The sequence below is a fragment of the Galeopterus variegatus genome, unplaced genomic scaffold (genome assembly GCF_000696425.1).
Source record: "Galeopterus variegatus unplaced genomic scaffold, G_variegatus-3.0.2 Scaffold571, whole genome shotgun sequence".
NCBI classification, from domain to species: domain Eukaryota; kingdom Metazoa; phylum Chordata; class Mammalia; order Dermoptera; family Cynocephalidae; genus Galeopterus; species Galeopterus variegatus.
The window spans coordinates 255,541-272,859 of NW_007726682.1; the positions used below are offsets into that span (position 1 = coordinate 255,541).

The 17,319-nt window shown below is 42.8% G+C and overlaps 1 protein-coding gene across 1 annotated transcript in view; it reads right to left on the bottom strand.

Moving 5' to 3' along the window:
• TTC7B (tetratricopeptide repeat domain 7B) overlaps window positions 1-17,319 on the bottom strand; it is a 252,642-nt gene that overhangs the window by 48,792 nt on the left and 186,531 nt on the right. Inside the window, exon 17 of the mRNA XM_008570126.1 lies at window positions 90-230. Coding sequence (XP_008568348.1) covers window positions 90-230 — 141 coding nt within the window. The remainder of the gene's footprint in view (window positions 1-89; window positions 231-17,319) is intronic.

Genomic DNA, 17,319 nt, shown 5'->3' on the forward strand with positions numbered 1-17,319 from the left:
TGCAGCCTCTGGCACAGCAGCGGGCTGTGAGTAGGGGTGGGTAGGGGTGGGCGGGGGGAAAGGGCCCACGGGGAGGGGCAGAGTGGTACCTGCATGGAGCCAGATCTGTGCCAGTGTCATCCAGGGGTGCAGTGGGCCCTGCTTGGGGGCACTGCTCTGCAGAGACGAGGCCACTTCTGACAGTGCCTGCTCCACTCTGGAGGCTGCTACTGATGTGGCATGGAGAGAGCCTGTGAAGGGTTTTTGAGAAGACTGTCAGGAGTGAAAGGACAGACCCAGCCAACCAGCCCCATCCCATACACACGGACAAAAGTGCGGAACATACACACCCCTCCCCCATGATGTTTCTAAGATGTATTGTCCATAAAACGATGCAGACGATTGTTATGGCTTGGAACTTTAGTTTCCATCCTTCTGCTTTAGCTAATCTTTTAGCCAACAAACAGCACATGCTATGCTAAATACTCCCTCCAGGAGCTCAGGCTAGCACGATGTGAGTGTTAGGGGTTACAGTTAGATTTGCAGTTGTGATACAAGCGTTAAAAATGTCATAAAGGAAGTACCACAAAGGGACGTAACAAATCACCCCTGTAAACCTAGAAACTACATGTGGGGGGGAGGGCGTGGCGGGGGGAGGAATCATACTTGCCTCCTGGGGTAGTACTGGAGTGGACGGGCTGGCCATTCTCAAGACAAACCCAGCAACTTCCCATTTCACTAGTGCAGCCCGGCCTTGGAGAGGTGGGCAACACACCTAGATTTGGAATCATATTCTAGAACATGACTTAAACACTGTAGAAAAAGCACCCTTTTGCCCTGTGCATAAGCAGATGTCTACTTTTAAGGCTAACTCTAGACTAGCGGTGGATGGGTTGGAGCAACAATACCAGGGGCTTGGAATATGTACCTGTCTAACTACTATGTAAACCTACTGTCCTGAAAGGAGAAAGGAAGGGACCGCACTGAGCACATTCACTAGTCAGAGGAATAAATGTAGAGCATGAGTCAAAATGCAAAACTCGTCTCTCTTCATGTTGACTTGTACAGGCCCTAATGATTGGAGACCACCTCCTTAAATGGGCTTGGTCCTCACCTCTTTCCAACATTCACTCTTGGAGGTATGGTTTCAGAATTGAGAGCAGGATTCCCAGTTATTTCAAATTTAAAACTGTTAATATTTCTATTCATCTGCAACATTTTTAATTTATAATTCATCAGAAAGTTTAGTATGGAGATAAAAATTGCAATATCTGTAGCAGTAACTATCAACTCATCATAAAGTTTAAAACAGTAATAATATATAAAGATAAGTGTCGAGTACCCAAATAAATCAAGTTAGTATGCTCTGGATAATACAAAATTGTGAGCATAAAAATAATTTCAGTTGTGCTTTGGAATGCACCATAATTTATTCATTTTAAGAGTATTTGCAGCAATGGACTGGCCATCCATATCGTGTTTTGACCATCCCAATATGATGGTAATATAGGTTCCTCTAAATATGTTCAAATCCTTTGGTGGGGGTTCAATGGGTGGTAACCAGAGTGGGAATCCACCTTCCATGGATAATCCACAGACATACAGCAACCGCAAGGACGACCAAGAGGACAGCAGCCTCCAGGAAAAGCCTGGGGAATCACCCAGAGGGAAAGCTGCCACAAAGGAGTAAGGAACTTGAGGCTGAGATAAACGCCATCTGATGACATTATGACACGGGGAACATATGAAATTTGGCTAAGAATCTACCCTTGTTCAGACAAAGTATGTCTAACTACTATTTTTTAAAAATCTAAATAGCAAAATGATTAAACTGCTGTTGATATTTTCGGTCTTGTCTAATTTTTAGACTTTTTACGGAAAATAATCTTAACTTTGGTAACAAGGACTTGATGTAGTTTCCCTGAGATTTTTAGTAGCAACAATCAGTTAAATAAACAAGTAATCCAGAGGTCGTGGTGCTGTATTCTGCCATTATTACCAAGCTGGCTACCTTTACACTAACTACTTTGAACAGTGGCTCTCAACCTTGACTTCACATTACAGTCAATTGGGGATTTAAAAAATAATGATGTCACAGCTACACCCCAGACCAACCAAATCACTAACTCTAGGGGTGGGGCCAGGCATCTATTTGTTAATCACACCGAGTGATTCCAGTGTGCAGCAAGGACTGAGAACCACTCCCCTGGAGGGCCAGGAGGCAGATGTCATACCATTAGGTCAAGAACAGCCTGTGCGTGGGCTGCCCACTTGAGCCCTCTGCTTCCCTGCAGCCCAATGGTCCTCTGGGGAACAGAATTCCAGGAAGATCTTGTTCTCTACAACAGTGGTTCTCAGACTTCTTGGTCTCAGAACCCCTTTAGGTTCTGAAAAATTATTCAAGACCCTAAAGAGATTGTTATATCTATTGATATTTGCCACATTAGAAATTAAAACTGAGGCATGTTTAAAATATTGTCATTAATTCACTTAAAAATAACAACAATAAACTACTGCTCTGGAAAAATTCTACAAATTTTCTACTAGCTTCTATGAATCTTTTCTTACTTGTGACTTTTGGAGATGCTGATTTTGCTTTTTTGATTAACTGCTTTGTTTGTTTGGTCCACAAATGAACTAATCATAACTACTGCCAAATCTGGCCCAGGGTCTGTGACCTAATTGCCTGAATGGTCTTCTCTTTGTGATATCTATATGCAATTATTTATTTATTCGCATAATATGTTTTACTGTGAATAGGGCCTGGCAAATGATGGTGGCAGCAGTGTTGGTTCAGTTTTAGAGAGCATACCATGTTTCAGGCACTGCGACTAGCACTTTACCTACATTATTTAATCTTTAAACCATCTGTGAGACAGTAGCACTTTACCTACATTATTTAATCTTTAAACCATCTGTGAGACAGTAGCACTTTACCTACATTATTTAATCTTTAAACCATCTGTGAGGCAGGTAACAATGTTATCTGTATTGTTTAGACGACAGAATTGAGATTTGATGAGGTTATGTAACTACTCAAAGTCATACAGCCAGCAGGTTGCAAGACCAGGACTCAAACACTAGCCTGACTCGGAATGGAGCCTCTAAATCCAGCTGACGCCACCTCCTCCAGGAAGGCTGCTGTGAGCCTCCGCTTCTCTCTGCAGTAAGCCTTGGGTCCTCAGTGCTTCCATGTGGGTGTCACTATCACTGCACAGACCACACGTTTTCAAGTTAACTGTCTTCCTTATCAGACTGTGTGGTTCTAGAAGACAGGAACTGTGTCTCCATTTAGGTATTCTCAGGGGCTAACAACGCCAGGCCCATATCAAGTACTAGGTAAATGCTTGTGGAATGAATGAATGAATACTGTCAATTTATCTAATTAAAAAACAAACCAAAACAACCAGTATCTTACTGTTTCATAGGAGTGAAAAGGTAAGTGCCAGCATAGATACTGGATTTTGATTTATATACGTAAGCAACTAGAAATGCTGGTTCTAACCAACATATTTTTAAAGAACCTTTTTCTTGCTCACCAAAGCAAATATGTTCCTGCCTTGTACATGGGGATGAAGAGCATTATTAACCTAAGGTGGAAATGGACAAATTGTGGCTTGAAAAAGGAATCAGAAGGATAAGCACAGGACATATTTCCAATCTGAAATCCAAGACTCTGGNCCAAATCACTAACTCTAGGGGTGGGGCCAGGCATCTATTTGTTAATCACACCGAGTGATTCCAGTGTGCAGCAAGGACTGAGAACCACTCCCCTGGAGGGCCAGGAGGCAGATGTCATACCATTAGGTCAAGAACAGCCTGTGCGTGGGCTGCCCACTTGAGCCCTCTGCTTCCCTGCAGCCCAATGGTCCTCTGGGGAACAGAATTCCAGGAAGATCTTGTTCTCTACAACAGTGGTTCTCAGACTTCTTGGTCTCAGAACCCCTTTAGGTTCTGAAAAATTATTCAAGACCCTAAAGAGATTGTTATATCTATTGATATTTGCCACATTAGAAATTAAAACTGAGGCATGTTTAAAATATTGTCATTAATTCACTTAAAAATAACAACAATAAACTACTGCTCTGGAAAAATTCTACAAATTTTCTACTAGCTTCTATGAATCTTTTCTTACTTGTGACTTTTGGAGATGCTGATTTTGCTTTTTTGATTAACTGCTTTGTTTGTTTGGTCCACAAATGAACTAATCATAACTACTGCCAAATCTGGCCCAGGGTCTGTGACCTAATTGCCTGAATGGTCTTCTCTTTGTGATATCTATATGCAATTATTTATTTATTCGCATAATATGTTTTACTGTGAATAGGGCCTGGCAAATGATGGTGGCAGCAGTGTTGGTTCAGTTTTAGAGAGCATACCATGTTTCAGGCACTGCGACTAGCACTTTACCTACATTATTTAATCTTTAAACCATCTGTGAGACAGTAGCACTTTACCTACATTATTTAATCTTTAAACCATCTGTGAGACAGTAGCACTTTACCTACATTATTTAATCTTTAAACCATCTGTGAGACAGTAGCACTTTACCTACATTATTTAATCTTTAAACCATCTGTGAGGCAGGTAACAATGTTATCTGTATTGTTTAGACGACAGAATTGAGATTTGATGAGGTTATGTAACTACTCAAAGTCATACAGCCAGCAGGTTGCAAGACCAGGACTCAAACACTAGCCTGACTCGGAATGGAGCCTCTAAATCCAGCTGACGCCACCTCCTCCAGGAAGGCTGCTGTGAGCCTCCGCTTCTCTCTGCAGTAAGCCTTGGGTCCTCAGTGCTTCCATGTGGGTGTCACTATCACTGCACAGACCACACGTTTTCAAGTTAACTGTCTTCCTTATCAGACTGTGTGGTTCTAGAAGACAGGAACTGTGTCTCCATTTAGGTATTCTCAGGGGCTAACAACGCCAGGCCCATATCAAGTACTAGGTAAATGCTTGTGGAATGAATGAATGAATACTGTCAATTTATCTAATTAAAAAACAAACCAAAACAACCAGTATCTTACTGTTTCATAGGAGTGAAAAGGTAAGTGCCAGCATAGATACTGGATTTTGATTTATATACGTAAGCAACTAGAAATGCTGGTTCTAACCAACATATTTTTAAAGAACCTTTTTCTTGCTCACCAAAGCAAATATGTTCCTGCCTTGTACATGGGGATGAAGAGCATTATTAACCTAAGGTGGAAATGGACAAATGGTGAATGAAAAAGGAATCAGAAGGATAAGCACAGGACATATTTCCAATCTGAAATCCAAGACTCTGGAGAAATAAGTTTCCGAGTGTGGCTTGAAAAAGGAATCAGAAGGATAAGCACAGGACATATTTCCAATCTGAAATCCAAGACTCTGGAGAAATAAGTTTCCGAGTAATCAGGTTCAACAATTAAGCCAGGGAAAGTGCCCGGGCTGTGGTGTATCTCTTATTCATCGCACTAATCTAGAAGTGCTTATCACGGCTGCAACCCTGAGGGCTGTGTGCTGTGCAGCAGCTGCCATTCTCCACCAAGGAGATAATGTGCCTCTTCCCCTCAGTCATGAGACACAGTGGCTCTGAAAAGCCACTGCAAAACCAACTGAACCGAGAGCTGAGGTAAGCAGGTGAGAGCATGCTCTAAAATCTGGCCCAGCGTCTGTGACTAATTGCCCAAATAGTCCAGGGCATAGGCTGCCCTGGAGCTGAGGCGATCTGAATTTCTTCAAGTCAACAGCTTTCTGTGTCCTCCCATTCAGACCCTCAAGAGAAAACATTATCTCTGACACTTGATACAAAGACAAAGCGCCACTTGAAGAACCGTTCTGATCCCTACATCCAGGGTTTTCTTCTGGGCTCCCCCTGACCACCATGTGTGTGGAGGTAGGGAGCGGGGAATGCAGCAGAGGAGCCAGGAAATGCAGTGGAAAGGCATTTCTCCATGAGCCGAGAGGACCAGGCACCAAGGCCACCGACCTCAGGGCACTGTGAGTCCCAGCTCTGACCCATGATCCTATCATATGCTGCAGCCTGCTGAGAAACCTTGCCACAAGTAGGACACTGGCAACAGCTAGCTCAAATTGCCTTTGCAGTTGAAGCCTTTCCAAAAGTCCTTTTTCCAATGTGCATGACACTTATGGTCAATTCCACACAGACTCAAAGGTGGCAGTCACACATGAGCCCTATTTCGCCATTAGAAGTTCATCATTCAAAGAGATCCCAGCAGTAATAATTTTGTTAAGCAAAAGGCACAATAAATTAAGCGGCTTAGTTCTGTTTGATCACCCTGTATTTTCAAAGTAGGGTCACTGAATGCATGGCATCTATTCCTATCCCAGCTGCCCACTGGACTGTTCTGAAGGCATCAGTAAGTGGCTGCAGTCTGAAGGACCCTCCACATTCCCTCTCCACTCATGTCTGCATGGCATGTAGACAATGAACTGGCTCTCCGTTGAAGCCCTGCCCTCCTAGTGACTCAGAGAGCATCCCAGAGCCAGAACAATGAACAACTATGTTACATTATGTGTGAAAAAAATCTACCAAAAAAAGACATCAGTAGACCATCGCACACGTGGTTGCTCAGGATTCTGGGGACCTCTTTGCTTCTCAGCCCTGGAGAATTAACTTGGTTGCCTCATGTGCACGAGTGTGGGAAAATGATGGGCACGTAGCTGCACCCCAATCCCCAGCTCTCTGTTGTCACCCACATTCTTTCTGCCTAATGCCACAGCAGCAGATACCTGTGCTCCCCACATTTTTCTGAAAAGCAGCCGAGCCACTCCAGTAATAGGCATGCACAAATCACCCGCTGCTAATGAGTCTCTATACTTATTTTCCTTCAGTCCTAAAATGATTCAAAATTATCTGTCAATAGAGTTTATTCAGCTTCCAGTTGTTAGAAGCTGTGCCCCCAAAACAATTAAAATAAGAAGAAAAAAGCAGCAGTTCCATCTCTTAAAGACCCTGAATACTAAACAGCAATCTGAATGACTAAGCATTCTGCCAGTGATCTTTGCTTAAAAATTTTCATTTTTAACAGGAAAAGAATTTCTATTTCTCAGGATAGGGCTTGGAAATAAATCAGCCCAACACTGCAGACTGCTGGCAGCCCAGTGACCTTCTGTTTCCATACCTGCCACCTGAGCTGGAAGAATCAGACTGTCCTCGGGGCTGAAGAAGGGGGGTAGCTGAGGAGCTGGTGATAACTGTCTCATTTTTTGAAGGGAGAGGAAGTGATATGTCGACTCTCACTTCAGCCCTCAAATTTGGCATATTTTCTCTGTACCTTTTTCAACAGAAAAAATTTTGGTTTGTCCCTCCCTGCCTCCACCCCATTAGGACAATTTCTGTCTTTGCTATAAGGTGGTCCTGCTTTCCTGAGGAGGCTGACTTGGGGTGGTGGGTTCCTCACACTGTGCCATCATAGATCTTTCCACATTGGCCACCCCCTTGGTGGCATGCCAACCAGTGTGACGATGGGGGGCAGGGCTGCGGAGGCTGCATGGATGGCTGCTGCTTCCCACCCAATTCCCACTGATATGATGTCTCCTGCTTGTGGGTGCCTTTGGCAGATAACTTTGGTGGCTATTCCCACAGATCCCTCCCTTTTTCACTGAGTGAAAAATAGATGAGGACGGTCAAAACCATAGCCCCAAGACAAGATCACAGTTTCCAAATGACTGTCACAGAATACCAAGCACAGGTGAAACCTGACAGGATGTGTCTTCTCCAGAAAGAGGAATGCTCTTTACAGGGAAAGCTTTGGGGAAGGATTGCACCATGGCAGGAAGAGACTGGGCATGTCGTCACCAGCGGGCATGCGGGGGCAGTACACATGCTGCTGGATACCAAGCACAGGTGAAACCTGACAGGATGTGTCTTCTCCAGAAAGGGGAATGCTCTTTACAGGGAAAGCTTTGGGGAAGGATTGCACCACGGCAGGAAGAGACTGGGCATGTCGTCACCAGCGGGCATGCGGGGGCAGTACACATGCTGCTGGTGGGTATTGGCAGGGCCAGGTGGTCACACAGAAAGCGTGCAGGGAAGCCATTCGCAAGCATACAGGAAGATGCCAGCTGTCAGAGTGAGCCACCGCCGGTGGCTCTGGGCTAGAGGCAGCACCTTCTGGAGGACTACATTAGGCAGATGCTTCCATCTCCACCTGTACCCTCCTTGCTGCATATTCATGAGGCGGCATGTCCGGGCTGAAGTGCCCTTCTGCCTGGGAAGGCTGCAGCTCTCTGAGTCTCAAAATGTCTGTCTCTGAATGCGGTGCTATGGGGAAAGCTCCCAGGTTTGAATAATATTCTAATTCTGGACACATACTCTGCGACTTCTGAGTGACATTTCATTGACTTGTCAACCTCCTATAATTCCACTCAATCTTATTTAAAGAAAGATACCATAGGACTTATTAAGGAGAATCATATTAAATTAATTTTAATATAATTAAAACAGCAAGAAAAGGTTATACATATTGAGGCTGAATTTTGTAAACTGCCACCCCTCAAAAATGGTGGGGTCATCATTAGAGTAATGTTTTCATATATACATAGATTTAAAAAAAAAAAGAAACTAATTTATTCTCTTAAGCTGGAGCAGAGGATGAAATAAGCCACCTAACTAGTCACTTCCTGATCATGATATACTCTTAAATGTTAAAAAAATGCAAAGTCAATAATAAAATGTTAGCCATAATGGAAAGAGAAAAAAATCACTACTATCTTGAATTCATTTCTCAATCTTACTTCATTCTGAGGTGTGTTCCTTCACTAATCTGTTTATTCTCTTCTCCCAGTGATTTATTCCTAAAGAGAGCAGCAATTTCACCAGAATCAGTGACATGAAAAATCAAACCCAGGCCCCAAGTTGGCAATCTTGATTTTAGCACTGGAGAGGATTTTACTTGGAGAGAATAAAACATCAACACACATTTTTCTCCAAAATGATGACTGCTGAGCACTGGGGGCGCCTGGTGTTCTTCAGTCTCAGGAGTGATGGGCAGAGTGGAGGAAGCCCTAAAGGGCTCCTCCAGATCCTGCTCAGCTGCCTTCTGCTCTTCCGATCCTGGTGAGTCATTTCCCCTGGGAGACACAGCTGCTCGGGCTACAACTCAGGAGGAAAGGACCCTGTCTGGTGCCTTAAAACCAGGGTCAATTACTGCCAAACCATAAAGGCATGAAAAACAAATTTACATTTTTACAGATGAGAAACCAAGATCCAGGGAAACTAAGTTGCTTGGGTTCCTTTGCAGAACTGGCCCTTGAACTCAGGTTTCCTGGTCTTTGAGGGAGGTGGAGCTATTTCTAAGGAAAATATTTAAGTCCCTTGTATAAATATACCAAGCCTCACTTTAAACAGTAACGGCTGCTTGAAGATTTCAATGTAGCCCGACTTTCTGAAAATCAAGTCTCTTTAATGCACCTGAGGAGCATGATATTAAAAGGAACATGGAAGTGAAATCTTTTTTATGAAAGCACCCTAATGTGATGACAATACCAAGACATACTTCTTTTCTATTACGGACTGTGTTTAAGCCAGAAATAAAGTCACATGTAGGCTGAGCTGGATTTCAGTGGTGGAAATCAACTCCTGGGGTGGGAGGGGGTGTTATCTGCCATAAGTTAAAGGCTCAGATCATTCAAATGCACCGCATCACCAAATACAACATTAGCATTTCCCAAAATGCAATCCTTGGAATACTGATTTCACAGGGTGGGAAAAAAATGATGAAATTAGCTTGGAACATTGGGTAAAACAAAGGCAAGAAAATCTTTAAATATTTTAAACTTAGAACTTCTCAGAACTTTTAATGTGCTAATGTGAACTGTGACTCTCTAGGCAGGAGTTGGACTATTTCCCAAAAGTTTTTGGCCAGAGACAATCAGTGGTCTAAGAAACATCCTGTTGAAAAACAGATAATTCGCTAATGACATAAAAGAACACCACCTAAAGCACTGATTCTACATCCAAGGAATTGCTTAGTCTGCTTTAAATTTTGGTAGATGTAGTTTTAAGTTTTATGACGTGTTTAACTTGCTTTAAAGAAAACGAATGGGCCGGCCCGGTGGTGCACTGCTACAGTGCGCCGCTTGGGAGCATGGTGGCGCTCCCGCCGAGGGTTCGGATCCCACATACAGACTGGTTCCCGCTCACTGGCTGAGCGAGGTGCGGGTGCAGCACCGAGGTTTGCGATCCCGTTGCCGGTCCCGGTCCGGTACGGGCGCGACACTGAGGGTTGCGATCCGTTGCCGGACACGAAAAAAGACAAAAAGGAAAAAAAAAGAAAACGAATGATTAGAATTGCTTTTCTATGCAACAATAATGGTTGCACTGGAAAAGAATTACAAGATTCAACTGATTCCCTCTACCTAAAATTTATAGGCAACCTGCCCTAGGGAGGCTGGTGGAACTTCCCACCTACCCACTGCATGCCCTTACTTGGGCATTTTTCCTGCAATGCCTCCTTTTTGTAGTCCTCAGACCAGTACTGCCTCCTCAGTATGTAAACCCAAGCTGCGGCTGAATGAATCAGAATCTCAGGAGAGACGGGCCCCAGGTGGTGGGGTGGGCAAGCAGGCAGCAGCTTACTGTCCAGTCATCTCAGCATGCCCAACACTCAACAACCACAACACACATTCCATGGTGGAGGGAGGTGTGATTCTGGGACCTAAGAAAGGTTAATAGATCGGTAAACTACTTACTAACTGAAAAAAGGGAGGGAAAACCATGAAAGTATACTTCTGGAGAGTTGCCTTGGAACAACAAATCAAACCGAAAATTAAAACCAAGAAACAAAACATTTGAAAAATTAAAACTAAGGCTCAAAAAGCAATAGAGTTCTAATAAACTTCCAACTGTAAGTCTGGCTGTCTGGAATCAGATTTCAATTCAAGAGTGACACACATTTTTCCACTAACAATGGCTTTTTTTTAAAGCAAAGAAAGGCCAACTGGGCATTCCCCTCTCCATTTAAATGTTCACCCAGCACATGAAAGCTGACCAATTCATGTAGAGTGTTTTGTTTCCAGAGCAGGAAATTCCAAAGGGAAGGGAAAAATAATCAAATGAGCAAGTTTCAGGCCTTTCCACACATTAACCCTAATCATGATTCCAACAGTTTGTACGGGTTGGGCTAGTTTTCATTCCTATGAAGTCAAAGGGTTGGAGGGAGAAGTTCATAAAACTTCAGGCCTTGGCTATCTGCTTGTCCTAATGGAAAGAGTTGATCCATAGTTACTACAATTTCAATCAAGAAAATCCACATTTATCAGTATGTTTTCCCCCTCTCTAACTAAATGCTGTATCTACGGGGGAGGGGGGGAGGTAAGATTCTTGGGACCTTCAGTCTCAGTTAACACACCTGGCTACTGGCTAGACACTCCCTGAGGACGGGAAGATGACTTACAGCCTTACAAAGAATAAACAACTGAGCACTGCTTTGGACATACTACATTCAGCAGAACGCCCAGTGGGTGCTCGTCACCCTAATGGTTTACTAATATATCTGATATCAAGTGCCTCACTGGAAGAACCAGGGCTTTAATCTTCAAAGCTATAAAGGAACCCGGGGCTCCCCAGGATGCAACTGGTAGGGTGCGGAGGGAGGCGGGCAGGGTGCGGGGCAGTGGGAACATGAGACATTACTCTAGAATAGTAAGATCCTAGTTTAAGACAGTAAACTCAGCAAAAGTCAATGTAAAAAACAATTTTCCTGGAAAAACCAAAATTGGCAATTGCTCCTAGGCGCTGTATTAAGGGAGAACGTCTATAAGTGCATTAAAAACAACATAAGCAATTCATAAACATTATCTTCATCTTTCATTTCATATAAATAGGACTGCCATTAAAGCAAAGTTCAGAACATTTAATATTCAGATAACGAAGGTCAGAGTGTTTCTTGGTTTGAATGGTCTGTTTTAAGTGATAACCTCATTTCTGCGCTGGCTTTGTGCGTGTGTGAGTGTAACACAGCAGGTCAGCCATCCTAAAGATGAGCACCTTAGAGAAGGCAGTTCTTTCTGGCAGCAATTCTCCTTAAGAGCATTTGTCCAGCACATAACTGAGCATTTGGAACAAAGATGAGCCCTTATAAATCATGGATATAGAGATTAAATTTTCTTGCAGTGCCGGCAGTAAAGTGAACAATAAATAAATGAGTGAAAGAAGATGAGAACAGACTCTCCTGGAGAGATCCATATTTATGTCCCATTTAAAGACTTTGACAACCAGTGTTTCATTTTAATATAGGGATCTTTTTGTTGTGGTGGTTAACTGACAGGTCCTGGAACTCCCTAAAGCAGACTTTCAAAATTTCTGTATTATTTAAAAGCAAGATAAAACTAAAATACTGTTCAATTTCCCTGCAGTTTCACAACACGAACTCTACATTTTCCTTCCTTGCAAATGGAAAATAATTTATAGCACTGTTTCTCAAAATGTGGTCCACAACCCACTGGCATTAGAATCATAGGAGGTGGTTTATAAATCCAAATGCCTGGGCCGCTCCGCAGGCCTCCTGAACCATAAATTCTGGGGTGGGGCCCAGGGGAACGGCAGTTTTAAAAAGCTCTCCATGTGATTTTAATGCACAGAAGTTTGAGAACCACATATTTAAAGGGCATTTATTTTTAGAATATGGCCTTGATTATTATACACTGGTTAAATTAAATTAATTTCTAAATTGAAAACCAGACATTTTTAGAATTGTTACTTGCAAAATGTCATACTTTGCTTTTTCTTTGAATTAATTTTTATTCATTTATATCAACTCCAGGAAAGCTTAGAAGGATCCACGAATTAGAAGTAATATTCTAGAGAAGCTTCCATTTATTCTGCTCAGGACAGGTTTCCTTTACTTTTCAAAGAGGAGGCTGAAACTCAGGCACCAATGTCTGCCACCTCAGGTTTCCTTCTGCCCTCAGCTTTTGGATTTTCAAATTAGAAAGATTTTCTCTCTGACAAGTCTGATGGAGTTTCCTATCCAGCTTATCAGTTAGGAAGATTATCAGAAAATAAAACAAGCAAATGAAGCAGGTCTAACAAGAAAGGAAAAACCATGTTTACAGAGAGAGGGTTCCCGGCGGGGACCTGGGTCACTGAATGAATGAGCTGCAGGGGGCCACACAAAGGTATCAGGTTTGGGATGAGAATGAAGATGAGAGGATACGAACAGGTGGAGAGGAGACTCGGTTCTTGAAAGAGAAGAGGAGGAGGAGGAGGAATCTGACACTAAAAAAGTGAAAGAGAAAAAAAAGAATAAAGGCAAAAAAACCTTTAGAAACACAAAGAAAAAAAATAAACTAGCTTTTCATATACTCACATAAGCTGCAAAGAAAATGAGGTCATATAATACACAATCATTCTTTTACTTGACAATAAAATACAAGTGCTTTTCGAAGAAAACAAATTTGTTTTTCCACTGGTTATTTAATTGTTCTGCAACAACACCATGGAATAAAAATAACTCAGATTTACCTGGGCACAGATTCAGCAGTGTGATCCATGGAAAATAATACAGCTTTAACCTACAATATCCAGAACATTCTAGAGGAAACTATTTGCTTTTCAACTGGAAAGGGATAGAGCCTGACTTTTCATAGATTTGTTTTTTTATGAGAAGCACTTATAAAAGTTCATTTGAAAACTATGGTTTTCAGAGGTGCAGTGTGCTAAGGTGCAACGATATGTCACAGTCCCAGCATTGTGACAATGGAGTGCTAAGCCGTCTAAGGTGGTCTATGGTTGGGTGCACTGGTCGGCACTTTGAACAGGAAACTGGTACTGCCACCTTCATGTCTTATAGCTGGAGACACACATGGCAATGGCGAGACCACCACAGCTGAAAGCCGAAATTTTCCCACACAAAGTGGATCAAACTTTCAAGTTAAAAGAATTGTTTTGCTTTGGACAGGTATATGGTAATATCTACCAACGATTAGAGATAAATCCCCTGACCCCACATCCTGTTTTGAGGGCAAAAGAAAAATATTTTTTCATCCTCTATTTAAGGAACTACCAGTTTATTCCAAAGAAAAATGGTAATATCTACCAACGATTAGAGATAAATCCCCTGACCCCACATCCTGTTTTGAAGGCAAAAGAAAAATATTTTTTCATCCTCTATTTAAGGAACTACCAGTTTATTCCAAAGAAAAGACAATGACTCATAGCTTCAAACTAAAGACTGTCATTCCATTTGATTCCTCTTTTTCGCTGGCTGGGACCTGTTAGATGATAGAAGTGGGGTGAAGAGAAGCCAGAGGTGGTATCAGAAAATCATGCTTGGTAAGGGGGGCTTTTTCAGCTTGACACATCCATTAAACAAAACAAAATCCCACTCTATTAGCTATAGTGGACTTGGCGAGTCCAAAGCTTATAGACGTGGGTCCTCATCATGTTATTCTACAGATCTGCATATGGACAGTTTCGGAGGTGGAAAGCCACTTCCAAAGCGGTCACTGAGCCTGCATTATGTAATGACCCAGGATGTATAATAATGGTATTGTGGTTACGTTTTTTTGAAGTTCTTATCTGTTAGACATACACGCTGAAAAGTTAACAGGCAAAATATGATGTCTGGGATTTGCCTTGAAATACTCTACAAAAACCCAATGTGGGACAGGCGGAATAGGTAAAACAATACTAACTGTTGAAGCTTGGTGGTAAGTAATGGGAATTCATTACATTAGTATCTCTACTCTGGCATATTTGAAAATTTCCCGTAATAGAAATAAAAAATAAAAGGAAAATAAATTTAGTTCTGGGGAAAAAACACAACAAAACTGATCCAAGAGATCTCTACTCTGGCATATTTGAAATTTTCTCGTAATAGAAATAAAAAAATAAAAGGAAAATAAATTTAGTTCTGGGGAAAAAACACAACAAAACTGATCCAAGAGGACCTGTAGCCTCTCAAGGGAGTCTTTCTGCACAGTGGGTGATTCTGGGTCCTGGGCCCCAGAGCTGGCATGATCACGACAGTGAAAGTTCACCATCACTTTGGCCATGCACCTTACTGATGCCAGCACTGTGGCTTTTGCTCGTGTCAGATGCCTGTGCCCTTTAAAGGGGATTTAGAAAAGCAGTTAAGCATCGGGCATGGCATGGACCAGTGCTGTCAATATGCTGCCACCTGCCAGGGCTGGGTTCTCCCAGCCATATCTGATTGCAGTCACTTCTATTTGATTTGGAATCATTCTGAATTTGGATAAGATCCATTTCTCTTTTTCTCTATAGCCCAGTTGCTTTTCTAAACGAGCAGTACTGCAGTGGATGTTCAAAATTAGCCGGCCTCCTTTAGCACCACATGGACTGAAAACCATGGTAAAGGGAAGAAAAATGGCTGAGATCATGCTGGATAGAGAAGAATCCTGAACGTAAGATATGTGGGTCATAGAAAACTACATAGCTGTAAAAAAGAATAAGGAAATTCTTCATGAATGGATATAGAGGCATTCTCAGGATATGCTGTGGAGTGGAAAATGTCAGGTGCTAAGCAGCATACATAGCATGTGATTGTTTATGTAAGCGGGAAATAATATGTATGCTTATTTGCATAAAAAACACTGGAAGCATAAATAAAAAGCTAATAAAAATGGTTACCTTTAGGGAAAGATAAGATGGAGGGGAAATAGAAGCAAAACTTCTCTGTGGCACTTTTTGAATTAGAATTTTGGCTTCTGAATTATGTAAATATATTTCTTCTTACAATGAAATCAAGCTGAGAGAAATAAACACAGTCTGTGGGTCATTCACAGGCAGGCCATCCACACAGGCATGTGAATAAGAACATGTTGCTCCTCCTGTGATTGTGCCACAAGCTGAACTACATAAAATTGTGCTTTATTCATCAAGATGGAGGCATCTTTTCCACTTTTGGGCACACATTCCCAATTTTTAAGTGTCTTTGATTTGCACTGTCATTTCAGAATGTTTTACCCTCATCTTCGAATAGTCTGCAAGTGAGAAGGCCTCCTAACACGGCTTCCATTTTTCTGATTCCCTGGTCTCTTAGTTAAATTGATGGTGTGCAAACCAACATTTTACAGCTCTGGGGGCAGGGCTGGTGAATGGAGTCTTGGAGGCATTCCTGTGGACAGCACAATAACAACAACAGAATAGTCACTGGCCGGTGTCTGGGAGGTTGTGCTTTCCCGTTGTTCAGGAAGGGCATAGAAACCAGCAGCCCAGACTCCAAACACGGGCTTCCAAGGAGTGAGTGGGATTCTCCTGAGAGAATGTACCAATACCACTAAGGCAAAGGGGGAGGAGGAAGAAGGGGCTGGGACCGACCTGTGGGCAGTGATCCTCTAGACTGTGCCACATAGACATACCTCTCCTGGACATCGTGGCACTGAGATTTATACTGAAGAGGGAGACTCCTGAGGGCTCTAAGGAAAATATCCCAGGGGGCAAAAGGGAGAATGAGTAACAAGGGCCTCACTTATTATCTGCCACTACCTGTTTTCAATGTGATGCAGCACTGAAGTCTTGGGACCTTCAGGGAAATTAAGGTCCAAGCCAGCTGGAAGGAAAGTGTGTCTGAATTTAGTATGACTATCCTCACAGGATACTGAGGAGGGGCAAAGAGGGATGACAGCCCTGGACAGCTGCAGCAGCTGTTTTGAGTCAGCCACAATTGCTGGAGGACCACAGTGAGCTTCATCTCCTTCTCTCCTTGTGTCTGAGCCTCACCTTGCAGTGGCTGGTCCTGAGAGCCTGACCTTTCCGTTCCTAAAATGAGAGGGGTTAGACAGGTCCCTCTAGTGGGACTGGGCCCATGAGACAGAACTCTGCTGTGCTATTCCCGAGGACGATCCCTCCCATCCCACCTGCGATAGGTGTTCCAGGGGATGGGCTCTGTCCACAGCTGAAATGTGGTACAAGGCCACACAAAGGACCCTGCAGTTTCTATCATGAAGCCAGCCCATAAAAGGCCAGGCATACCCAAATAGGAATTAAGCCTTACAGGGCCCCCTGCGGATGGGGGAGAGGCAGAAGAAGCAGGTTCCAAATGATGCTCTAGATCTACCTTTGAAGCTCAAGGCAGAGTGAATCATTATGTTTTGTGGGTCTGTTGAGTCCCCCAAATTGTCACTGACTAGTCGGTATTACTGTTGGAACTACTTGTTTGGAGTTGTGGAAATTATGGAGGTAATTCCATTTTCTTACTCCCCTGTATTTAGGCAAATGAGGAATACACAAATGAAGAACTGTGAGTATTTGCTCAGGGGTAGTGAGTGCTATAGGCCTTGACATGGGGACGGTGGAATCAGAAGCTCAGAACCCGCCTGCCACCCTTCAGGGTCTTTTAGCTGGTTTTATGTGTTATATGTGCAA